This window comes from Hippopotamus amphibius, chromosome 13, assembly GCF_030028045.1.
Source record: "Hippopotamus amphibius kiboko isolate mHipAmp2 chromosome 13, mHipAmp2.hap2, whole genome shotgun sequence".
NCBI lineage: Eukaryota > Metazoa > Chordata > Mammalia > Artiodactyla > Hippopotamidae > Hippopotamus > Hippopotamus amphibius.
The window spans coordinates 38,201,570-38,226,038 of NC_080198.1; the positions used below are offsets into that span (position 1 = coordinate 38,201,570).

Below are 24,469 nucleotides of genomic sequence, written 5' to 3' on the forward strand. Positions count from 1 at the left end.
ATCTCCCCCCCTACCCCCACGTTGTCCTGTCCTCCTGGCCAGGCTGTCCTAAAGCTTCCTACATCCCTGAATAGGGGAGCTTGACACCCTGAGTGTGCCCTTCCACTTCCCCACTGATGCTGGAGCCCTGTGACTGAAACACCTAATTGATGGTGACTTCCACAACACCGAGGACACTGGGGACCAAGTCTAGTTTCCACGGGCCACTTGAGGTCTCAAATATCAGACTCCTCTCCTTTGCTTACGCCATGGCCCGGATTGTTGCGTTCCCTGACTATAGTGGCTTAAAACCCCAAATCCCTATGCTCCCCGGCTCTGCACAAACCTGGGCATGCGGGTGCAATAAAGATTTGCAGGTGAGCCAGATTGTGTCTGGTTTCTAGAGTAAGGGTCGTTTCCAGGGAGGTGGGGGTGGGGGGTAGTTTCTGCACAATGTTTGCACTCCTACCCGGGATCCACTCCGTGCTTTGCTTCCTGCCGTACTTCCCAACTTTGCTCAAAGTCTCCGGACTCCGAGCTAGTGGAGGGACCGCTGGACGGACAGAGGACCGAGTGGGGAATCAGCCAAGGACCCACACAGGCAGAGTCCACATGGGACCCCAAGGGAGGGGATGGGTGGGCATGGGCCCCAGACCTCTCATGCCCCCTCATCCCGATTCCTCTCCTCTTCAGGATGGAAGGGGTCGCAGGGGAACGAGGGAGGGACCTGCGGGGACAGCCCGGGCCCTGGCAGCTTCAACTGGGCCTGCTACTGAGTGGTGAGAGGGCCTGGTGAAGGCCTGGGGTTTTGGGATGTGATGGTGGGTCCTGGGGTAGCTGGCTCTGGGGCTGTGGGGTGGGAGCACGGCAGAACACACTGACCCCCTGTTTCCAGTGCTGGCCACCACCCTGGCCCAGGCCCCAGCCCCGGATGTGCCAGGCTGTTCGCGGGGAAGCTGCTACCCCGCCACAGGTGACCTGCTGGTGGGCCGCGCTGACAGATTGACCGCCTCATCCACCTGTGGCTTGCATGGCCCCCAGCCCTACTGCATCGTCAGTCACCTGCAGGTGCAGTTGGGGCTGAGGTGGGGGGCTGAGTCAGGTGGCGCTGGCACTGGCTGAGGTACTGACCCCGACCCTGACCCAACCCAGGACGAGAAGAAATGCTTCCTGTGTGACTCCCGGCGCCCCTTCTCTGCTAGAGATAACCCAAACAGCCATCGCATCCAGAATGTAGTTACCAGCTTTGCACCACAGCGCCGGGCAGCCTGGTGGCAGTCAGAGAATGGTGAGGCTGTGAGTGGGGTATGGGTGAGCAGGGCTGCCCACCAAGTAGCCTCAAGTCCCTGACCTCCAACTCCTGCCCCAGGTGTCCCCGTGGTCACCATCCAGCTGGACTTGGAGGCTGAGTTCCATTTCACGCACCTCATTATGACCTTCAAGGTGCCTGCATGTCTGGGAGCCTGCTTGAAGCACCCTGCTTGGCTCCCCATTACCCCGAACAGAGTCCCAGCTCTTCAGCCCAGCCTCCCTGTGCTCATATGCAGTGCCCTGGCTGGATGGGAGGCTCTTTCACCTCCCACACCTTCCGTTGCCTCCTACCTCCAGGCCTTCGTACGTGCTGCCCCAATCCCAGGCTGGGTCAGGTGCTGCATCCCTGGGCCCCATGACTGCTGAGTCTCCCCACCAGAGGTGGCTTCCCTTCCTGATCCTTGCTTGGCTTCCTCTGGTCACCTCCACCTGTCTGTGAGCTGCTTGAGGGCAGGCCCCAGCTGGGCAGGGCTCTTGCTGGGCCTGGGCTGGACTTGGGTCCTAGCGCCCACTGATCAGCCATGCTCCCCACCCAGACATTTCGCCCCGCTGCCATGCTGGTGGAGCGCTCGGCAGACTTTGGACGCACCTGGCATGTGTACCGGTATTTCTCCTATGACTGTGGGGCTGATTTCCCAGGAGTCCCGCTGGCCCCTCCACGGCACTGGGATGATGTCGTCTGTGAGTCCCGCTATTCAGAGATTGAACCATCGACTGAAGGCGAGGTGAGGGCTGGGATCTGGGCTTGGGGCAGAAAGAGGGCATGATGGGCATGAGGCAGGTCCAGTGTCTCTAATGACTCTGTGCCCTTCCAGGTCATCTATCGTGTGCTGGACCCTGCCATCCCTATCCCAGACCCCTATAGTCCACGGATCCAGAGTGAGTGTTCCATTCTTTGAGCCTGGCACAGTGCCAGCGTCCGGCTGGTGACTATTTGGGGCCTCAGGAGCTATTTTGGGTGCCTCCTAGGGCAGGTGCCAAGTCCAATTTAGCTCATATAGCTGTAGACAGGAGGTCTCCTAAGGTGACCTTGGCAGCTTCAGCCCCTGGGTGGGCATGGGGCAGCAAGAGCCTGCCTGGCCAGCTGGCCCCCAACCCTTTCCCCCCCACTTAGACCTGCTAAAGATCACCAACCTGCGGGTGAACCTGACACGGTTACACACACTTGGGGACAACCTTCTTGACCCACGGCGGGAGATCCGTGAGAAGTACTATTATGCCCTGTACGAGCTGGTTGTGCGTGGCAACTGCTTCTGCTACGGACACGCCTCACAGTGTGCACCCGCCCCAGGGGCACCAGCCCATGCTGAGGGCATGGTGAGGGTCTTCAGCCGGCTGGAGTAGGGCTGGGGGCAGGGGCAGGCATGGCTGGACAGTGCTGACCGCTTGCTTGCCCACCCTCCTAGGTGCATGGGGCCTGCATCTGCAAACACAACACTCGTGGCCTCAACTGTGAGCAGTGTCAGGACTTCTATCATGATCTGCCCTGGCATCCGGCCGAGGACAGCCACAGTCACGCCTGCAGGAGTGAGTGATACCCCGGCCCCCATAACACCAGAACTCTGTGGCCTGGCTGTGCCCTGGGCAGAACCTAGAGCTGGCTGGTTAAGCCCCTAACACCTAGGCTGTGTCTGAAGGGTATCCTGGTCTTGATGCCCCTGGGGACCCCCTCAACCCTCCTCCACAGTCTGCTCTTAGGGGCCCGGTATGATGCTGAAGCCTTTGAGTCGCTGAACTCCCTGGCCTGTGGCAGGGAACTGAGGTGGCCCTGGGGGCCCCTAAGCCCCTTACTCTCAGGACATGGTCCCTGAAATGGTCTTTGCCCTGCTCTTCCCTCCCCTCTCCCAAGAGTGTGAGTGCCACGGGCATGCCCACAGCTGCCACTTTGACATGGCCATATACCTGGCATCTGGCAACGTGAGTGGAGGCGTATGTGATGGGTGTCAGCACAACACAGCTGGGCGCCAGTGTGAGCTCTGCCGACCCTTCTTCTACCGTGACCCAACCAAGGACCTGCGAGACCCAGCCATGTGCCGCTGTAAGGCTGGAATTGCATGTGGGAGAGGGAAGCCTGATCCTGGGGTAGGAACTGAGGTGCCAGACGGCTGTCCAGGTTGCAGGGATTTGGGATGGGGGATGGAGGGTGGAACCAGACTGGGAATCTAGGGTGGGGCGTGAGAGATGACCGGTGCTGGGCTAGTTGGGCTAGGGTAACCCTGCACTTCTTTTTGCCCTCAGCCTGTGACTGTGACCCCATGGGATCCCAAGATGGTGGTCGCTGTGATCCCCATGATGATCCTGCGCTGGGGCTGGTCGCAGGCCAGTGTCGCTGCAAAGAACATGTGGTGGGCTCTCGCTGCCAGCAGTGCCGTGATGGCTTCTTTGGGCTCAGTGCCAGTGACCCTCTAGGCTGCCAGCGTATGTGCCTCCTGTCTTAACTCTTGTGCTGACCTTAACCCTTGACATCTTACTCTTGACCCAACTGGGTACGAGCACTGCCCCAGCTCCCCAGTGTGCTGATGGGTCTCATTCCCCGCAGGATGTCAGTGTGATACACGGGGCACAGTGCCGGGGGGCACCCCTTGTGACCGCAACAGTGGAGCCTGTTTCTGCAAGCGTCTAGTGACTGGACGTGGCTGCAACCGCTGCCTGGTGTGACTGGAGGGGCTGGAGTTCTGCATTTATCCTCAGAGCACAGGGCTAGGGGTGGTGTCCATGCCCTACTGTGTGGGTGCTGAGAGCTGAGGGTCTGATCCTGGTTGACGGGCCTCAGGTCTGGGAGGCCAAGGGTAGGAGCCAGTGGTCTGGCTTTCCCCAAGAGTTGGTAGAGGCTGAGAGCCATCACTGGATTCCCTGCTGGGCAGAGACGGCGGGGGTGGTTCTGTTTCTGGCCCTCAGCAAACTTTTCTCCCCCAGCCTGGCCATTGGGGCCTGAGCCACGACCTGCTCGGCTGCCGTCCATGTGACTGTGACATTGGTGGTGCCCTGGATGCCCAGTAAGTGCTGTATCAGGGGCCCTGGGAGGGATGGGAAAAGATCCTGGGCAGGATAGGGGATCCTTTTTGAGTAACCATATGTTCCCCAGGTGCAACGAGGCCACAGGTCAGTGCCGCTGCCGCCAGAACATGGTGGGGCGACGCTGTGAGCAGGTGCAGCCTGGTTACTTCCGGCCCTTCCTTGACCACCTGACTTGGGAGGCTGAGGAAGCCCGGGGGCAGGTAGGGGGGCACTGTTGAAGGGCAGGGCATGGGTGGTACTATGGCTGGAGAGGCAGGGTTATGGGTGGTGCCTGGTGTGGGGAGTGTGTCTGCCTTGGGCACAGCCTCAACTAGAGAGCTGGGGTTTGGGGACAGGCTGGGGCAGAAGAGGCAGTGCCTTGCCTGAGCCCCCATCGCCAGCTGCATTGCCTTCCAGGTGCTTGATGTGGTGGAGCGCCTGGTGACCCCTGGGGGGACTCCATCTTGGACTGGCCCAGGCTTCGTTAGGCTGTGGGAAGGCCAGGCACTGGAGCTCGTGGTGGCCTCTGTACCAAGAGCCATGGACTACGATCTGCTGCTGCGCTTGGAGCCCCAGGTCAGACCTTGTGACACCTAACCCAGAGCTGACCCTCGGGGTGTGGGAACATCTCCTCCATCTCCCCATTTCCCCAGGTGCCTGAGCAATGGGCAGAGATGGAACTGACTGTGCAGCGCCCAGGGCCTGTGTCTGCCCGCAGCCCATGTGGGCATGTGCTGCCCAAAGATGACCACATCCCAGGGACTCTGAGACCCGGTACCAGGTGAGGCCACTAATGGTACCACCTATAACTGTGGGGGGTTGTGGGTCAGCCCTAAGCTCCCTGCAGGGTACTTGGAAGACCCCACTGCTCATTCACCTGTTCCTTCCTTCAAGTGCCTCCTCCTCCTGAGTATTGTTTGCCAGCTGCTGCTGGGCATGGTACTGGTCAGAGGAAGGAAGTAGACAGAACAGGCCCTGATGCTTCAAGGGTCTAAGTTCCAGAGGCCAAGGCAGGCCTTAAGGGGAGCGCATCCAGTGTCAGGATAGGGAGTGCCCATTGTGGGAAGGGAAGGAGTCAGAGTACTCTGAGCATGGATGTAACTGGTCTGATTAAAGCTTTATTAAATTGGGGGTAGTATTTGTTTCATGTATCTTTTTTCATCACTTTCTTTTTAACTTTTTATCCTGTAAAAATAAAAATACATAGAAGCAGAGAGAATAGCATAATGAGCCTGCCTGTACTCATTACAGACATTGTGCCAACTGTGACTTATGTTTGGCAAAGGTTCTTCTAGTTTCTGAGTAGAGAATAAACTGAAAGGGCCAGGGTGGAAGCTGGGAGATCTGCTGGTGTCTACTGAGTTAGCTGAGTGACTGTAGCCTGCATACAGCTGTAGCAGTTAAGGTGGCAAGAAGAGGAAATTTCCAGAGGGTTCTAGCGGCAGAGCTGATGGCTTAGACATGTAGGAAAGGGAGGAAAAGTGGAAAGGTGACTCCAGGCTTTTCGGCTTGGGCATCTGGATGGCGTGTGCTCTTTACTGAGATGGAGACAGGGAGGAGCAGTCCTGAGATGCTTAGACATGAGGGACAAGGCCAGTGTGGTTGGATTTCTGTGTCTGGAATTACTGGAGGGCTCAAGTTGGAGATGTAAGTTTGGGACTTGTCCCTGAAGAGGTGGGTCTGGATTAAATGACCAGAGAAAGGAAGGAGGAGCAGAACCGAGCTTTGGGGTACTCTAGTGTTAGAGCCCAGTAGAGAGGGAGTAGCTGGGGGATGGGGGAGAAATCAGAAGTCTGAACAAGGTCCCAGAAGCCAAGAGAAGAGTGTCTCAGGAAGGAAGGCACACTGACCTCACTGCATGCTGCTGGACGCTGGAGCAGATAAGAATAGAGAAGTGGCTGCTGGGTTTGGGTACATGGAGGTCACTGGTGACCTTGGGACAGGCTGACTCCATGGCATGTTGGGGCAAGCTCCCTTGGAGTGGGAGGCTAGAGAGTGGAGGCAGTGACTATAGTTAAATTTTAGGGATTTCTTGGGCAGGAGAGCAAAGACAAAGCAGCAGCCAGGGAGAGATTTGAATTTTGAGTAAAGATTTTTTCAGGGAGGATAAAAGAACCCTAGCATGGGTTTGCAGGCTGATGGGAATGGCCTGGGGCGGGGCGGGGGAGCGGGGGAGGTGATGCAGTCTTGCTGAGGAGGAGCCGTGGTTGAAGGTTGGAGGTCAAGGTCTGAAGAAGTGTAAAAAGGGCATTGAGGGAAAATTGGCAAGTATTTGTGCCAGGGAAATTCTGTGGGGTTGCAAGGCTGTATGGAGTGTTTTCAGCAAGACTGATCTGCACAGGTGATGATTCCAGTGAAGGCACATTTATGGGAATCTTCTGTACAGATTCTCTGTCAGGCAGTTCAGCTGTTTTTGGCCTGGACCAGCCCTAGTCTCTTTCTTGGCCAGTGGTTTGCTTGCTGTGTGGGGGGTGGGAAGGCCCAAGATGATGGATATGGGAACACTGGGTGACTCCCATACCTGTCCTCACCTACCCCAGGTACATGGTATTTCCCAGACCTGTCTGCCTTGAACCTGGCATCTCCTACAAGCTGCATCTCAAGCTGGTGCGAACAGGAGGAAGTGCCCAGCCTGAGGCCCCCTATTCCGGACCCAGCCTACTCATTGACTCGGTGAACAGTTCCCTCTCCCTGTACCAGCCAAGACGGTGGGGCCTGTGGGATGGGTCCTGTAATGGTAGCTGTATCGAAGGGGTCTGTGACAGAAGAGGCAGGTCTGTGGCTGTGCTAAGCTTAGTGTCCTGGCAGTCCCAACATGGTCCTGGTCTGAACCTTATTCTTCCTTGCTCACCTCCTAAGCTGGTGCTGTTGCCCCGTGTTCTGGTACTGGAGATGTTTAGTGGGGGTGATGCAGCTTCTCTGGAGCGCCGTGCCACCTTTGAGCGCTACCGCTGCCACGAGGAGGGTCTGGTGCCCAGCAAGACCCTTCCCTCTGAGGCCTGTGCCCCTCTCCTCATCAGCCTGTCCACCCTGCTCTACAACGGAGCCCTGTGTGAGTGTCTGTAGTGGGGCTGGGGGGGCAGAGGTGTGGGGGCTCAGCTTGACCTGCCCTGTTCCCTTTCCCCACAGCCTGTCAGTGTGACCCCCAGGGCTCACTGAGTTCTGAGTGCAACCCCCATGGTGGACAGTGCCTGTGCAAACCTGCAGTGGTTGGGCGCCGCTGTGACCTCTGTGCCCCTGGCTCCTATGGCTTTGGGCCCACAGGCTGTCAAGGTATCCACCTGCCCCTTTGTCCCTCCTATTCTTCTCTCTCCCCCAGCCCCACTACTGTTCTCCCTCCTTCCTCTGCCTCTGCTTCTTCCTTCTTCTAACTGCTTTGGACCCTACACTCTCAGCCCTGGTCGCTTAAAGTTCTCTTCCATTCCCTGACCTTCCACCCTGACCTCACCCAGATTTCCCTCAAACCCCCTCCCTGGCTCAGCCTCTGCCTTGCCCCCAGCCTGCCAGTGCAGCCCCGAGGGGGCGCTCAGTGGCCTCTGCGAAGCAGCCAGCGGACAATGCCCCTGCCGAACTGGTGCATTTGGGCTTCGCTGTGACCGCTGCCAGCGTGGCCAGTGGGGATTCCCTAACTGCCGGCCATGTGTCTGCAATGGGCATGCAGATGAATGCGACCCCCACACAGGCACTTGCCTGGGCTGCCGTGACCACACAGGGGGTGAGCACTGTGAAAGGTGAGCCTGGAGCAGCTATGAGTGAACCGGTGGGTGGGCAGGTAGCTCAGGGATGACAGCTCTTCCTCCTCCTCTCTGCAGGTGCATTGCTGGCTTCCACGGGGACCCACGGCTGCCATATGGGGGCCAGTGCCGGCCCTGTCCCTGCCCTGAAGGTCCTGGGAGCCGGAGGCACTTTGCTACTTCTTGCCATCGGGATGGGTACTCCCAGCAGATCATGTGCCACTGCAGGGCAGGCTACACAGGTGAGTGGGTAAGGTGCAGGCATGGGATCAAGGTGGGGCAGCTGGGCTGAGCCCTCACGCCTTCCCCCTGACCGTGGGCAGGGCTGCGGTGCGAAGCTTGTGCCCCTGGGCACTTTGGGGACCCATCAAGGCCAGGTGGCCGGTGCCAACCGTGTGAGTGCAGTGGGAACATTGACTCCATGGACCCCGATGCCTGTGACCCCCACTCGGGGCAATGCCTGCGCTGCTTACACCACACAGAGGGGCCGCACTGTGCCCACTGCAAGCCTGGCTTCCATGGGCAAGCTGCCCGACAGAGCTGTCACCGTGAGTGTCGGTATGGGAGGGGATGGCTGGGGTGGGGCTCCCTGCTCTGGCTCCCCTTGACTAGTGTACTCATCTTGGCTGGCACAGGCTGCACCTGCAACCTGCTGGGCACAGATCCCCAGCAGTGCCCATCCACTGACCGGTGCAACTGTGACCCAAGCAGTGGGCAGTGCCCATGCCTCCCTAATGTCCAAGGCCCTAGCTGCGACCGCTGTGCCCCCAACTTCTGGAACCTTACCAGTGGCCGTGGCTGCCAGCCCTGTGCCTGCCACCCAAGCCGAGCCAGAGGCCCCACCTGCAATGAGGTATGGGACCTTCCTTTGGATCCCTGGGTAGATGGGGCCAGCTGCCTGCCTCATGTCTTGAGGGCTCAGCCTCAGATTGACCTCTGCCCTGTTCCTACTCTAGTTCACAGGACAGTGCCACTGCCGTGCTGGCTTCGGTGGACGAACCTGTTCTGAGTGCCAGGAGCTCCACTGGGGGGATCCTGGGTTGCAGTGCCGCGGTGAGGGGGCTAGTGGGGCCAGGGTGGATGGGGGACTTCCCAGGATGCGCCACTGGCACCTTAACTCTGTGGTCTACCCTTTTCCTGCAGCCTGTGATTGTGACCCTCGTGGGATAGACACACCTCAGTGTCACCGTTCCACAGGCCACTGCAGCTGCCGCCTGGGCGTGTCTGGCGTGCGCTGTGATCAGTGTGCCCGTGGCTTCTCAGGTGTCTTTCCTGCCTGCCACCCCTGCCAGGCTTGCTTCGGGGACTGGGACCGCGTGGTACAGGACCTGGCTGCCCGTACACGGCGCCTGGAGCAGTGGGCGCAGGAGCTGCAGCAGACGGGTGTGCTGGGTGCCTTTGAGAGAAGCTTCTGGCACATTCAGGAGAAGCTGGGCACTGTGCAGGGGATTGTGGGTGCCCGTAACGCCTCAGCTGCCTCCACTGCACAGCTCGTGGAAGCCACAGAGGAGCTGCGGTATGAACAGGCCTAAGGATACTTGGTGGGATGGGGCAGAGGTACAATGCATTAAGGCTTAAGTTTCTATAAATAACATCTCCCCATCACCCCATGTAGGCGTGAAATTGGGGAGGCCACTGAGCACCTGACCCAGCTGGAAGCAGAGCTCACAGATGTGCAGGATGAGAATTTCAATGCCAACCATGCACTAAGCAGTCTAGAGAGAGATGGGCTTGCACTTAATCTCACACTGCGGCAGCTTGACCAGCATCTGGACCTGCTCAAGCACTCAAACTTCCTGGGTGAGTTGTTGGCCAATTAGGCAGGTGGATCAGGGTTGATCTTCAGCTGACTGCCTGCCTCTGCCCAACTTAGGTGCCTATGACAGCATCCGCCATGCCCACAGCCTTTCTGCAGAGGCAGAACGTCGTGCCAACACGTCGGCCCTGACAGTGCCCAGCCCTGTGAGCAGCTCAGCAGGCACCCGGCACCAGGCAGAGATGCTGATGGGTGCCTGGAGAGAGGACTTCAACCGCAAGCACGTGGCCAACCAGCAGGCACTGGGAGAGCTCTCTGCCCGTACCCACGCCCTGAGCCTGACAGGCATAAATGAACTGGTGAGGCACAAGTGTGGGGTGGGACATATGGGTATGGCTGTTCCTTCCCCTGGCCCTGACTTGTTCTGTGCCTGGCAGGTGTGCGGGTCCCCGGGAGATGCACCCTGCGCTACGAGCCCTTGCGGGGGTGCCGGCTGTCGGGACGAGGATGGGCAGCCCCGTTGTGGGGGCCTCAGCTGCAGTGGGGCAGCAGCCATGGCGGACCTGGCGCTGGGTCGGGCCCGCCACACACAGGCAGAACTGCAGCGGGCACTGGTAGAAGGTGGTGGCATCCTCAGCCAGGTAGCTGAGACCCGTCGGCAGGCAGGCGAGGCACAGCAGCGGGCCCAGGCAGCCCTGGACAAGGCTAATGCTTCCAGGGGACAGGTGGAACAGGCCAACCAGGAACTGCGGGAACTTATCCAGAGTGTGAAGGACTTCCTCAGCCGTGAGCCTCCCTCGTGGCCCAGGCCATGTGGTGTTTCCCCTGTGTCTGTGTTCATACTTGGGTTAGGGCCTGCATTGTACCTGTGTTTGTGACCATAAATGCGCAAGGGCTCAGGGTGTCTGGACCCTGAGCCCATGCCCACATGCAGTCCCTAAGTCCACGATCCTGGATCTATGTCCCATGTGTAGTCCCTATCATTGTGGTTACATGCTTATACCTATTAGCAAATCCATACCCCATGTGTGGTCCCTGAGTCCATACCCCAAGGTTGTGTCCCCATGCCCATGCTGGGGAACCTGTGTCCTTAAGCCCTTGCCTGTGTCCCCATAGAGGAGGGGGCTGATCCTGATAGCATTGAGATGGTGGCCACACGGGTGCTAGAGCTCTCCATCCCAGCGTCACCTGAGCAGATCCAGCACCTGGCGGGTGAGATTGCAGAACGGGTCCGGAGCCTGGCAGATGTGGACATGATCCTGGCACGTACTATGGGAGATGTGCGTCAGGCGGAGCAGCTACTCAAGGATGCACAGCGGGCACGGTCTGACCCCAACCTTGGACCCCATCCTTGACACCTGGTTCTGATACTTGCAGGCCCTGATTCCCTTTCTTCCCCAGGAGCCGGGCTGAGGGTGAGAAACAGAAGGCAGAGACAGTGCAGGCGTCACTGGAGGAGGCCCAGCGGGCACAGGGTGCTGCTCAGGGTGCCATCCAGGGGGCAGTGGTTGACACACAGGACACAGAGCAGACCCTGCACCAGGTGTGGCCTCCCTGGGACATCAGTGGGGCAAGGTTATAAGCATGCCCCAAAGACCTGTTTAACCCTGGGCCCACACATGGCAGGTGCAGGAGAGGATGGCAGGTGCAGAGCAGGCATTGAGCTCTGCAGGTGAGCGGGCTCAGCAATTGGATGGTCTCCTGGAGGCTCTGAAATTGAAGCGAGCAGGGAATAGCCTGGCAGCCTCTAGTGCTGAAGAAACAGCTGGCAGTGCCCAGGGTCGTGCCCGGGAAGCTGAACAGGTGGGTTGAGGCAGAGCCAGTTGGAAGGGGTGGGGGTAGAGGCTGGGCCTCCACTGGGCCACCATCCTGCCCCTGCCTTCTATATCCACAGCTGCTGCAGGGCCCACTAGGTGACCAGTACCAGACAGTGAAGGCGCTGGCTGAGCGCAAGGCCCAGGGTGTGCTGGCTGCGCAGGCACGGGCAGAGCAACTGCGGGATGAGGCTCGGCGCTTGTTGCAGGCTGCTCAAGACAAGCTGCAGCGACTGCAAGGTGAGACTTGGGGTGGGTGGCGCCCAAGATGTGGGACTCTGGGAGAAGGACCCTTCATCCGAGACCTGCCTCTCCTAGAGCTGGAAGGCACTTATGAGGAGAACGAGCGGGCGCTGGAGGGCAAAGCAGCTCAGCTGGACGGGCTGGAGGCCAGGATGCGCAGTGTGCTTCAAGCCATCAACTTGCAGGTCCAGATCTACAACACCTGCCAGTAATCCCTGCCCGAGGCCTACCCCAGTCCCCAGCCTCGCCCCGCACGCATTACTTCCCGTGCACGGAACAGTCCCCAGCCTGGCAAGGCTCCCCAATAAACCAGTGTGAACCCCGCCTGTGTGGTCTGGACTCTGATTTCGGCAGGGCGGGGTCTCTGGGCGGAACCTAGAGGCTGCCACCAGCAGGGGCCCAGCGAGGCCAAGGCACCGGAGCCCCGCCTCCTCGGTTCGGCCCGCCCCGGAGCTGCCCGTCGCCGCGTGCCCGCTCCCGCCGGAAGTGCGTCACCAGCTCTGCATTCAGTCACCCGTGGCCGTAACTGGAAGTCGAAACAAAACAAGCGGCTAAGGCGGTGGCGGCGGCGCCGGGGCGGGGGAGGGGCGCGCCGGAACCGGAACCGACCTGACGCCGGAACCGGAACCGAGAGCGGGTTGCCAGGGCCCGAAGAGGGCAGGCGGCGGCGGCCTCGCTCGGTGAGTGGGGCTGGCCGCTGCTCGCCTGTCTCGCCGGAGCTGGGAGGCCGCGACGCGGGCCCGGGGCGGCCTGTTCAAGGTCACGGGCCGTGCCAGTCTCCACCCCTCGAGCCCTGCGGCGTGCCGGACCCACTGATGCAGGCGGGGTCGTTACCCTAAGCCTGTGGCCGGCCTGCCGTCTCGGAGAGGGTTGGCGGCGAGCGAGGGCGGCTTCCTGGAGGAGGTGGTGGCGGGCCCAGCGTTCGGAGGCTGGAGCTGGGTCGCAGCCCGGCCGGGACGCTGGTCTGTGGTCAGTAACCCCCGCGCGGCCGTATTAGGCCGCCTTGGGTCTCTAGGCAGCCCCTTTCCCTCCTCAACGTCCCAGGAGGATAGGGGAGGGACGCGACCTTCAGCTGGGGCCTGGGAGCAAAGAGGCAGAGGATGTCCACCCCTCGACTCTGGACCTGTCGTCATTGAAGATCCAGCCCACCAGTCCTACATCTGGCCCATAGAAGAATCCACCCCCCCGCACCGCCCCCCCCCCCCCCCCCCCCCCCCCGGGGAACACACACTAGTCACTATCCGTCCTGCTGCTCAGGCCATGCTTGAGGCTGCCAGGGGTTCTGGATCCATGGTTCATTCATCCCCACCCTTGTCTCAGTTTTGAGAACTTTATTTTGGATGGAGAAACAGTCCGGAATCCACTGGTGGGTCTGTGGGAAACTGGGTAGAAGGTCTCTAACTCAGAGCTGATGAGGGGGTGGACCTGGGAAGGAAGGGGGTAATGTCTGTTTCCATCTCAAACTGGTTGCCTGCCCCGAGGCAGGGATGCTGTTGAAAGGGAAATGTGACAGCTGAATACTCTTTTCACCTTAGCTTTTGCAGGCCGCCTCTGCATGGAAGAGCAGCTGGAGAGGAGTCTGTCTAGATGTAGGAAAAACAAAAACAAAAAACCAAGCAGTGCACAGAAGCAGGTTCAGAGTAGGGTGGTAACTGGCAGGTGGCAGGTGGGGCGCCTTAACCTCATGACCGTGCCTGGGCAGTGGTAGCACCTGGGCTGGGCCTGTTTTCAGCCACAGAGCCTGGTCCTGCTGTTTAATTGTCTGTCTTCTCCTTTCCTCCCTTCCTCCTACTTCTCGGGTGGTGACTAAGCAGCCAGTGAGAGTGAAGGAAAAGTGAGCACCCCGCTCACAGCACCAGCCCTGTGGGCTGGAACCATGGCTTCTCTCCAGATTGATGGAGGAGCCTGATCCCAGCCCATGGCTGCCTTGGCCTGGCACCTCCTCAGTAAGGCTTCTCTCTTTGTGGGTCTGTGTGACAGGCATCTAGGAGGCTCAGCCAGAAGTGGTTGCTGCTACTTGCATTATTTATTCCCTCTTAGGAATAGTCTGAGAGTATCCAGGGCTACACTAGGTAATGGAGAGATATTGCTCTGTAGGGTTAGAAGTGTCCCAGGTTGCCAAGCCCTGGGTGTAACCAAGGAGCACATTTTGAGCCTTGGTAGTCATCACTTGTCCTCTTCTCGTTAGGCTGTCAGTTCCTTGCTGGAGAATTTGTCCACAGAGTTGCCAAGATAGCTGGGCCAGGAAGAAAGCGCCGTAGCCCTGACCCAGACGCCGTTGCCGACCCCGGGGCACTCTGGCTGTCGACCAAGCGGCTCAAGATGTCTGGTGGGGCCAGTGCCACAGGCCCAAGGCGAGGGCCCCCAGGACTTGAGGAGGCCACCAGTAAGAAGAAGCAGAAGGATCGAGCAAACCAGGAGAGCAAGGATGGAGATCCTAGGAGAGGTGGTAGTGGCATTCCTGGAGTGCTTGTGGCTTTCTCCTCCCTTCCTGTTGAGCATAAAGATTGGGGGTTGGGAGATGACCTTTTTGCTGGTCCTTCCATCCTAGTCTGATGAGAAGGACCTAGATGTAGGAAAAACAAAAACAAAATGCTGATGCTGAGAGAAGGACCAGTGGCAGGCTGGGTAGAACCTCAGCTTTGAAGTTGTGGTACTTGGCTGAAGTCCTAAAGATGGTATTTGGTGGGATGTTAGAGTCTTGGAGGCTGCCTGTCCATCATCTTTTCCCTGTTCTTTCCTTTTGTGTCAGGGTCAGCATTCAGTCCTCGGGAGGAGCAGACCAAAGAGGGTGAGTAATGAATAGGCCTTTTGGGTGCTAGAGTGCTAGGGGAGAGGAGGGTGCACTGGGGATATAGCTGTTACCTAGAGCAGTTCCATTAGGGGTGGGTGTCTGGTACCTGCCTACCCCCATCAGAATTTCATGGAGACCCTCACAGTCTTTTCGGCACTCCCTCTATAGAGTTGTTGCTCGATTGGAGGCAGAGTGCTGATGAGGTGATTGTCAAGCTGCGTGTGGGAGCTGGTCCCCTGCGACTGGAGGAGGTAGATGCTGCTTTCACAGACACAGACTGCGTGGTGCGGCTTCCAGGTACGTCCATCTGCTTTGAGCCCAGCAATATATGCGAATCCTTTGATATTCTCTACCCCAGCTCACTCCTCCCACTCTGTTGCCAGATGGTCGGCAGTGGGGTGGTGTTTTCTATGCTGAGATAGAAAGTTCTTGCGCCAAAGTGCAGGCTCGCAAAGGTGGCCTCCTGCAGCTGTCACTGCCCAAGAAGGTGCCTCTGCTCACGTGGCCCTCTCTCCTGGTAAGTTCCAGAGCAGGATAGGGTAGGGTAGGGATGTCCAGTGTAGTTGACAGGGCCTGACTGCTGTATCCTTGGCAGAAGAAACCTCTAGGGACCCAGGAGTTGATGCCAGGGCTGCGGTGCCAGGAAAATGGGCAGGAGCCATCTCCCCTTGCCCTGGAGCCAGGCCCTGAGCCCCGCCGGGCCAAGCAAGAGGCCAGAAACCAGAAGCGGGCCCAGGGCCGTGGTGAGGTAGGCCCAGGGGCTGGCCCTGGGGCCCAGGCAGGGCCCAGCGCCAAGAGGGCTGTGCATCTCCGCAGAGGGCCAGAGGGGGAAGGGTCCAGGGATGGCCCTGGACCCCGGGGTGATGCCCCCCCATTCCTGGCTGAGCCGGCCACCCAGGTGAGAATGGGGTGCCTGCTTGGGAGTTGGGAGGTGAGGGGGAACGGTGTGGACTGCAGTGGGGGGCTGCCTGCCAGAGCCAGGGCTGATCCTCCCCACAATCTTGCCATGAACAGGCCGAGGCTGAGGAACAGCTCCATGTACCAGCACTGAACCCCCAGACCTGTGTCCTGGGCTCAGAGGAGAATCTAGCACTTTTGACAGGAAAGAAGGCAGTAGTCCCTAGGAATGATCCAGTGTCCTCAGGCATGGCCCGGAGCAGAGACCCTGAGAAAGATGATCATTCCAAAGAGGAGATGGCAGTGGCAGAAGATGCTGCAGCCTTGGTGGATGGTAAAGGTGGGGCTGGGGCTGGACAGGCAGAACTCTAGTTTGGGTTGCAAGGTTGGTGGGTGGGTAGGGAGTAGAATAGAAACAGGCCGGAACCTGTCCTGGGTGGTGCTGAGCTGTGGTCTCAACATAGAGCCCGAGTCCATGGTGAACCTGGCATTTGTCAAGAATGACTCGTATGAGAAGGGGCCGGACTCAGTGGTGGTGCACGTGTACGTGAAGGAAATCCGCAGGGACGCCTCTCGAGTGCTCTTCCGCGAGCAGGACTTCACGCTTATCTTCCAGACCAGGTGGGTGGGTGGGCAGACACACAAGGGCAGACTGTGCTTCAGGCAGGACAGTGTGTCTCATACTCTTTCTTCTGCCCTTCCTCCTGCCCTGCCCCTGCTCTGCCTCTGCAGGGATGGAAACTTCCTGAGATTGCACCCGGGCTGTGGGCCCCACACCATCTTCCGTTGGCAGGTGAAGCTCAGGTGGGTGGTGCCCGGCCCCACCACTGTGCCTGTCCCACCCCGGGCTCCATCTCCCTGACCCGTCTAGCCTGACACCACCCCCTCCACTGGAGTTCCTGAGGTTAGCCTTTTCCTGCAGGAACCTGATCGAGCCAGAGCAGTGCACCTTCTGCTTCACGGCCTCTCGCATCGACATCTGCCTCCGTAAGCGGCAGAGTCAGCGCTGGGGGGGCCTAGAGGCCCCAGCTGCACGAGGTCTGCACACGAGCTCCCTTCATTGCCTAGTCCTCATGACCCGGAGCACCACCCCCTGCCACATGCTGCTAACCACCAGCCCCCCCCATTCCCCCTTTTTAAGGTGCAGTGGGTGGTGCAAAGGTTGCCGTGCCGACAGGTCCAACCCCTCTGGATTCATCCCCACCCGGAGGTACCCCCCACCCCCTGACAGGCCAGGAGGAAGCCCGGGCTGTGGAGAAGGAGAAACCCAAGGCTCGATCTGAGGACACAGGCCTAGATGGTGTGGCAGCCCGCACCCCCATGGAGCATGTAGCCCCAAAGCCAGAGCCACACCTAGCGTCGGTGAGAATCCTGGGTGGGGAGGGCCAAGGCTGAAGGCTGGAGGGCTCAGGGCTGCTCTCTCATTCCCGTCTTACTCCCACAGCCCAAGCCCACATGTATGGTGCCTCCAATGCCCCATAGCCCGGTGAGTGGAGACAGCGTGGAAGAAGAGGAGGAGGAAGAGAAAAAGGTGTGTCTGCCAGGCTTCACTGGCCTTGTCAATCTAGGCAACACCTGTTTCATGAACAGCGTCATTCAGTCTCTGTCCAACACTCGGGAGCTGCGGGACTTCTTCCATGGTGAGAGCAGGGCCTGGAGCCCCGGGGATGGGGGATACCTTCCCCTGCTCACACCTCTACTTGGCGGTTGTCCCTAGACCGCTCCTTTGAAACTGAGATCAACTACAACAACCCACTGGGGACTGGTGGGCGTCTGGCCATTGGCTTTGCTGTGCTGCTCCGGGCGCTGTGGAAGGGAACCCACCATGCCTTCCAGCCCTCCAAGTTGAAGGTGATCTGTGGCCGCTCCTATCCTTGGCTGGAGAGGGCGGGGAGGGCCAGCCAGCTGGGTGCATGGTGGGTGCTGGAGCTCCATGCTCACACCTTGCCCCTGCATCCAGGCCATTGTGGCGAGCAAGGCCAGCCAGTTCACAGGCTATGCACAGCATGATGCCCAGGAGTTCATGGCTTTCCTGCTGGATGGGCTGCACGAGGACTTGAACCGCATTCAGAATAAGCCCTACACAGAGACCGTGGACTCAGATGGGCGACCTGATGAGGTCAGAGTTGGGAGCGGAGATGGCCATGTCTCTTGCACATACCAGTTCCCACGTCTCCTCAGTCCTCACCACTCTGCTCCTCAGGTGGTAGCTGAGGAAGCCTGGCAGCGGCACAAGATGAGAAATGACTCTTTCATCGTGGACCTATTTCAGGGCCAGTACAAGTCGAAGCTGGTGTGCCCCGTGTGTGCAAAGGTGTGACGGGCTCCCCTAGAAAGATGCCCCCAGCTTGTCGTAGCTAGCCTGGTCAGAATGGGGTCAAAGGCATGTGCACCTTTAGGTGTTGCAGGGCAAGATTTGGGCAAAGAAGCTGAGGGGGAGGCCTTAGGCCCTGTGTGGGCTGCAGAAGTCAGGCTGGGTAGGCTCCCTGACTGAGGTAAAAGTGACGTTTGGGTGACGTAAGGTGGGGTGGGGTATGGGTAAGATTGGAAGGGCACACGGGGTGCAAGTGAGGGGCAGGTGGATAAAGTGATTTGGCTAAGGAGGGCCCCAACTGCCATAAACAGGGATTGTTCTCTCCTGATGGGTCTCCTGGTCCATCTAGTGTTCTCAAGCTTGAGAATTTGCTGGTTGGCTGTGAGGCCCTGAGAGCCATCCAAGGACCTGGATTGGGCTCTCATGGCACGAGCATCCTGCCCCCCAATCTGTGTGGCCACCCAGTGGCACCTGTACATTTGCAGGTCTCCATCACTTTTGATCCGTTCCTGTATCTGCCGGTGCCCTTGCCACAGAAGCAAAAGGTTCTCCCCATCTTCTATTTTGCCCGGGAGCCCCACAGCAAACCCATCAAGGTGAGAAGTAAGCCTGTACTTCTGGACTATGGCAGAGACCCTGGCCTGCCTCCCCCATGGACTCTATACTCTTGTCACCACAGTTTCTGGTGAGCATCAGCAAGGAGAACTCCAGCGCAAGTGAAGTGTTGGACTCCCTCTCTCAGAGTGTCCACGTGAAGCCTGAGAACCTGCGTCTGGCTGAGGTGTGTTTGTCCTTCCCAGGCTCTTACGCACTTGGACACGTGTCTGTGTTCACAGCACACAGATACGTGTGTACAGTCATTAGCATGTGTATGTGTACACACAAACATGCATGTAACTGCACAGAGACAGGTGGGCTGCTATTCGTTGAGGCATGGTTGAAACCAGGCATTTGGGCTATGCAACTGAGGTGCCCTCAGTTCCCAGCCATCCGCTGGATTTACACCCCTTTTGCTGTTGGCCCCCAGCTCCTCTTGCCTCTTCAAACAAGGAGCTTGAGCTGCAGGACTAGCCATCCACCAGCTATTGTTCTCCCTCCATTCTGCTTCTGCCTCCTGTTTTCCCAGATCTGTGTGCTGGTTTCCCCCAAAGGTTCCTAGCCTGCTACCTGGCAGTGTCCTTTTCTTCAGGGGGTAGAGGTAGGAAGATGCCTCCTTGAATGTGGCACCTCTGTGGTTGCTGCGGTGAAGTCTCAACAGGGCCCACTGGTTGAGAACAGGGTAGTGGCCCTTGGTGTGGAGAGCTGGTATGGTTGATACCTGCCCCAGTCCTGGTCTTTCACATTCTGTGATGCACCAGTCTCCTTCTGTTGGGCACAGAGGCTGGTACCAGCAGAGGCATATGCTTCTTTTGGGCTACAATCCCCACCCCTGCCTGCATTCACCGAAGATCAAGGCCAGCCCTTCTTCTTGTGCTTTGGGGCAGGGCCAGGGAAAGGGCCTGTCCTCACATAGGATCTGTGCATTCTTTGTCCCTAGGTGATTAAGAATCGCTTCCACCGTGTGTTCTTGCCCTCCCACTCACTGGACACTGTGTCACCCTCTGACACACTCCTCTGCTTCGAACTGCTGTCCCCAGAGTTGGCTAAGGAGCGGGTGGTAGTGCTAGAGGTGCAGCAGGTGAGTGGGGGCCGAACTGATGGCACAGGGCCCTGATAGGGGATGGGGGCTTTCCGGCCTGGCCTGGCCTCGCTGAGCCAGACGACCCACCCTAGCGCCCCCAGGTGCCCAGCGTCCCCATCTCCAAGTGTGCAGCCTGCCAGCGGAAGCAGCAGTCAGAGGATGAGAAGCTGAAGCGCTGTACCCGGTGCTACCGCGTGGGCTACTGCAACCAGTGAGGACTCTCGTGGTCTCCCCCGTCCCTCCTCTCCATCTTCCACTTGCCACCCTACCTCTTCTCCACATAAAGGCACATATGTTTTAAGCCCTCTACCTGCCACCCCACTCTGCCAGACCCCGGGGGAGGCAGGGCTGGCATACCCAGTTCCCTGGGCTAGCCCTAGTGTAGAGGTGGGGCTAAGGCCCTATTCTTACCTCCTCCTTCTCTCCAGGCTCTGTCAGAAAACCCACTGGCCTGACCATAAGGGCCTCTGCCGCCCTGAGAACATTGGCTACCCCTTCCTGGTCAGTGTACCTGCCTCACGCCTCACTTATGCCCGTCTTGCTCAGCTGCTGCAGGGCTATGCCCGGTAAGTGCCCGTGGTTGGATTAAGGAGGGGTAGCTGGGGAGTAGGGGTGGAGGGCAGAGGTGCCAGACATGTTGGTCTGGATTCTTACTTGCTTTTGTTGCCAGGTACTCTGTCAGTGTGTTCCAGCCACCCTTCCAGCCTGGCCGCATGGCCTTGGAGTCCCAGGGCCCTGGCTGCACCACGCTGCTCTCCACTAGCTCCCTGGAGTCTGGGGACACTGACAGGGACCCCATTCAGCCGCCGGAGCTCCAGATGGTAACCCCTGTGGCTGAGGGGGACACAGGGGTCCCCCGGGCATGGGCATCACCTGATCGGGGCCCTGTGCCCAGCGCCAGTGGAGTTTCTTCTGAGATGCTGGCCAGTGGACCCATTGAAGTTGGCTCCTTGCCTGCTGGTGAGAGGGTGTCCCGGCCTGAAGGTAAAAGTCTGGTGAAAGGCTCTGGAGCTGGGGTAGGGGAGGTTAGGGGAAGCTTGTTTAGGCTCTGGTAGACAGGAAAGCCCTGATTATCATGCTCTTTCACAGCTGCTGTGCCTGGATACCAACACCCAAGTGAAGCCATGAATGCCCACACACCCCAGTTTTTTATCTACAGAATTGACGCATCCAACCGAGAGCAGCGGCTAGAGGACAAAGGTGTCTGAGGGCGTAAGAGGGAGCCCTGGGGTGGGGTGGGCTGGCTGCTCTCTCTCCACATTTGCATGATTCCCTTCCTTGCCTGTTTCCAGGAGATACCCCACTAGAGCTGGGTGATGACTGCAGCCTGGCTCTAGTCTGGCGGAACAACGAGCGCCTGCAGGAGTTTGTGTTGGTAGCGTCCAAGGAGCTGGAATGTGCCGAGGATCCAGGCTCTGCTGGTGAGGCCGCCCGCGCTGGCCACTTCACTCTGGACCAGTGCCTGAACCTCTTCACGCGGCCTGAGGTGCTGGCACCCGAGGAGGCTTGGTGAGGACAGGGCAGCAGGTGGGTAGCGGGGCAGGGTGCAGTGAAGGTCTGCTGGTCTTGACCCCGCCTCTGTCCCCTATCAGGTACTGCCCGCAGTGCAAACAACACCGCGAGGCCTCCAAGCAGCTGTTGCTGTGGCGCCTGCCGAATGTGCTCATCGTGCAGCTCAAGCGCTTCTCCTTCCGCAGCTTCATCTGGCGTGACAAGATCAATGACTTGGTGGAATTCCCTGTTCGGTGAGCATTGGGCCCTGGTGACTGTAGTCAGGGCACGGGGGTCAAGGTCTGCAGCCTGAGCGCCTGTTGACTGTCTCACCTCTCTCTGGCTGGCACCGCAGGAACCTGGACCTGAGCAAGTTCTGTATTGGTCAGAAAGAGGAGCAGCTACCCAGCTACGACCTGTATGCTGTCATCAACCACTACGGAGGCATGATCGGGGGCCATTACACCGCCTGTGCGCGCCTACCCAATGACCGCAGCAGCCAGCGCAGCGACGTGGGTGAGGGCACACGCAGCCAGCAGGATAGATGGTAGGGCTGGTGGTGCAGGCTGTGTTCACACTCTTCCCACCTCGCTGTAGGCTGGCGCTTGTTTGATGACAGCACGGTGACAACGGTAGATGAGAGCCAGGTCGTGACGCGTTATGCCTATGTACTCTTCTACCGCCGGCGGAACTCTCCTGTGGAGAGGCCCCCCCGGGCAGGTCACTCTGAGCACCGCCCAGACCTAGGCCCTGCAACTGAGTCTGCTGCTAGCCAGGTGAGGCACGGGGAGGCTGTGCAGGCTACTGGCAACTCACAGATGGGAGGGGGTGGGGCACAGCTTCCTCTCCTACAGCCCTAGGGATCTGGAGCCTTGGGGTCTTAAAGAGTCACAGATGGGGTTCCCTTACATCAAAGCCTTAGCCAGAGCCATTCCCAGGCTGTAGGGACACTTACAGGGGTACATAACATACTAACACGCTGCCATTGGTGTGTGCATAGGCTACAGGCCAGGGAGCTGCTCCACGCTTCATTGGGTACAGTGCTGTGAACCTACTGTGCCTGACACTCTCCCAACTTTCCCTCTGCACACTCCCCACATGCTAGCCCACAGACCCTAACTTGTGATCGTCCCTCTGTTCTGATGTGCACTCAGGACAGGGCCCATCCAGCAGGCCATAGCCTAGTGTGGTTGGCACCCTCTCTGAGGTGAGCATCTGTTCCTGCTGAGCCTTTGGGATCTTCCATCTCTCTTACTGACATGGGGTGCCATAGGCCTGGTTGCTGGGCACAGCTGCAGCTCTTTTCTGGACTGATCTCCTTGCTGTCCTCTCCTCCTTTGAGCCCTCTATACTCAGATGCAGACAGTGATCAGGATCTGGATGTAGGTTTGAGGGAGCTGAGAGGTGGCTCTGGGGTTTGCAGCTCTGTCCACCATGAGCCATTCTTCTCTGTGGGAAGCCTGGGCTAAACCACTGACCAGCTAATTCCTCCACCCTACCCCCGTGGGGAAGTTGCATGTTGATGGGGGAGCTTCTTGAGGCCAAAATGCTATCAGGATTCGCCTACTGTGGTGCTCTCAGTCTAGACAACCCTGCGAATGACCCACATGGCTCCTGCCTGCCCACCTCCCGGCTGCTTGACCTGGGATATAGGGGGTTAGCACCGGTTAATTTGGGCAGGACTGTCTTGGGGACACTGGATCCCCCTACCCCCTCACCCCCATCCTGGGTGCTGATGGCCGTTTCCACACACTGTAGGCTTCCCGGATTTGGCAGGAGCTGGAGGCCGAGGAGGAGACAGTACCTCAGGGGCCTGCGCCCCTGGGTCCCTGGGGGCCCCAAGACTGGGTGGGCCCCCCGCCACGTGGCCCTACCACACCAGATGAGGGCTGTCTCCGATACTTTGTTCTGGGCACTGTGGCAGCTTTGGTGGCTCTCGTGCTCAACGTGTTCTATCCTCTGGTATCCCAGAGTCCCTGGAGATGAGCTCCCCTGCAGGCAGCTGCTGTGAGCTGGCCCACATACCTGCCCATCAGGCCATGCCTGCTTCTGTGGTGGGGACCAACTCTGGGTTTGGGCCTCAGTGTGTGCATCTGTGGGGAGAGGGTGGGAACTGTGGCTCCTGCAGGGGCAGAGCATCGTAGGTGGGTATCCCGTCCAGCTGTCTGTCGTTTGTCTTGCTGCTCCTACCCTTGGCCTGTGGCTTAGCCCTGCCCAAGCAGCTTCCTGTATTTAAAGTGTTAATAAAGCGAGACTGTTCAGGCCCGATCTCGTCTCTCTGTCTCAACGCCGCTGCTGTCTGCGCCTGCCTTCGGGCCCTCCCTTGGGTGCCGGGGCTCCAAGCCAGCACCCCCGGGATGCCAGGCGGCATACTGGGCAGCCGCCAACCCCTGTCCTCGTATTCTGTTGCAGGGACTAGGCCCTGGCCAGGCCCCCGAGGTGGCCCCCACGCGGACAGCCCCTGAACGCTTCGCCCCCCCTGTGGACCGCCCAGCCCCCACCTACAGCAACATGGAGGAGGTCGATTAGCAGGTCCCTGGCTGGTGGGGGGACTGGGTTTGGGGGATCCCCCACAGAGGGCCAGCTCTTTGCCGCTTCTCCTTCTCTAACCTAGAGGACACTGGCTTCGTTAATGGGGAGTTGGGGGGGGGATATGATTTGAGGGTGGAAACCTCACAGGTTGGGACCTCTTGTCAACTTGACCCCACAACCAGTGAGCCTTGGCTTCTCCAGCCACCCCCAGTGCTGCGTGATTTGATTCTCAGTTGTACCTTCAATTCTTTCTGACTCGCATTATAAACATTATAATTTTATTCTAAAAATTGTAATTTTTTTTTTTTTGCATTTTGGAAGTGATTGCTGCTGTTTAAATATATTTTAAAAATAAATGACAAATAAGCAGACTTAGTCACTGTGATACAACAGGTGCTGTGACCACCTCCCCTTCCCAGCGTCTGCCGTGTGTGTGTGTGTGTGTGTGTGTGTGTGTGTGTGTGTGTTTGTGTGTTAAAGACCCTGAAAATGCTCTGGTCAGAGGAGAGATGATGAGGTTCCAGTTCAGGCCCTTTGGCTTATGAAGCCCCCACTGCCATCAGCTCTTTGGGGTATCACTCCTGCCCTTTGATCCCACTGGCTCTGGATCCCCATGGAGGCAGCTATGGTTGGCAACATTGTCGGTACCTCACACCCAAGGGGTGGAGTGTACCCCATGAAACTCCAGAAGCTGGCAGCTTCGGGTGCGGGCACTGGAGCAGCCTGGGGCTGACAACCAGGTCAAGAAGGACTTGTTGGGGAACAGGAAGTACTTGGGAGTGGAGGGAGGTCTCTTTTCTCCTTTTCTATTCTCAGGTCTTTCTATATTCTGAAAACCATCTGGATCCCCTGGGAGAATAGAGCAGGAAAAAAACAGCTGTGGGGAAGGAGACCCTGCTTCAAAAGGACAGGCAGAGAGGACCAGA

The 24,469-nt window shown here is 58.8% G+C and overlaps 2 protein-coding genes across 20 annotated transcripts; both read left to right on the forward strand.

The window, feature by feature from the left end:
* Positions 1 to 490: 490 nt before the first annotated feature.
* LOC130835107 (laminin subunit beta-2) lies at positions 491 to 12,153 on the forward strand. The gene is made up of 33 exons (XM_057706350.1): positions 491 to 580; positions 673 to 758; positions 875 to 1,047; positions 1,132 to 1,267; positions 1,349 to 1,422; positions 1,827 to 2,015; positions 2,106 to 2,169; positions 2,405 to 2,607; positions 2,697 to 2,817; positions 3,140 to 3,328; positions 3,529 to 3,708; positions 3,830 to 3,942; positions 4,207 to 4,286; positions 4,376 to 4,508; positions 4,705 to 4,863; positions 4,941 to 5,068; positions 6,828 to 6,960; positions 7,147 to 7,339; positions 7,417 to 7,560; positions 7,787 to 8,018; positions 8,100 to 8,263; positions 8,345 to 8,569; positions 8,657 to 8,874; positions 8,978 to 9,074; positions 9,165 to 9,537; positions 9,637 to 9,821; positions 9,895 to 10,136; positions 10,215 to 10,563; positions 10,894 to 11,101; positions 11,179 to 11,320; positions 11,404 to 11,580; positions 11,672 to 11,831; positions 11,910 to 12,153. Exons 2-33 carry the CDS (start codon positions 674 to 676, stop codon positions 12,044 to 12,046), a joined length of 5,406 nt encoding a protein of 1,801 aa, XP_057562333.1. The 5' UTR covers positions 491 to 580; position 673; the 3' UTR covers positions 12,047 to 12,153.
* A 213-nt stretch (positions 12,154 to 12,366) lies between these two features.
* Positions 12,367 to 23,914, forward strand: USP19 (ubiquitin specific peptidase 19). 19 transcript variants are annotated; one of them, XM_057705343.1, is made up of 27 exons: positions 12,367 to 12,803; positions 14,023 to 14,283; positions 14,587 to 14,625; positions 14,797 to 14,925; positions 15,012 to 15,145; positions 15,224 to 15,526; positions 15,643 to 15,865; positions 15,990 to 16,146; positions 16,258 to 16,329; positions 16,448 to 16,563; positions 16,667 to 16,887; positions 16,970 to 17,165; positions 17,243 to 17,376; positions 17,486 to 17,644; positions 17,729 to 17,839; positions 18,325 to 18,435; positions 18,519 to 18,620; positions 19,377 to 19,517; positions 19,613 to 19,731; positions 19,949 to 20,086; positions 20,191 to 20,504; positions 20,610 to 20,720; positions 20,813 to 21,029; positions 21,113 to 21,265; positions 21,367 to 21,527; positions 21,609 to 21,787; positions 23,424 to 23,914. In XM_057705343.1, the coding sequence occupies exons 2-27, from the start codon at positions 14,157 to 14,159 to the stop codon at positions 23,538 to 23,540; spliced, it is 3,984 nt and encodes a 1,327-aa protein (XP_057561326.1). In that variant the 5' UTR covers positions 12,367 to 12,803; positions 14,023 to 14,156; the 3' UTR covers positions 23,541 to 23,914. The 19 variants fall into 19 exon arrangements, with proteins under 19 accessions (XP_057561326.1, XP_057561329.1, XP_057561328.1 ...); XM_057705346.1 differs by having other exon boundaries at positions 16,673 to 16,887; XM_057705345.1 differs by having other exon boundaries at positions 15,643 to 15,859.
* Positions 23,915 to 24,469: the final 555 nt, after the last annotated feature.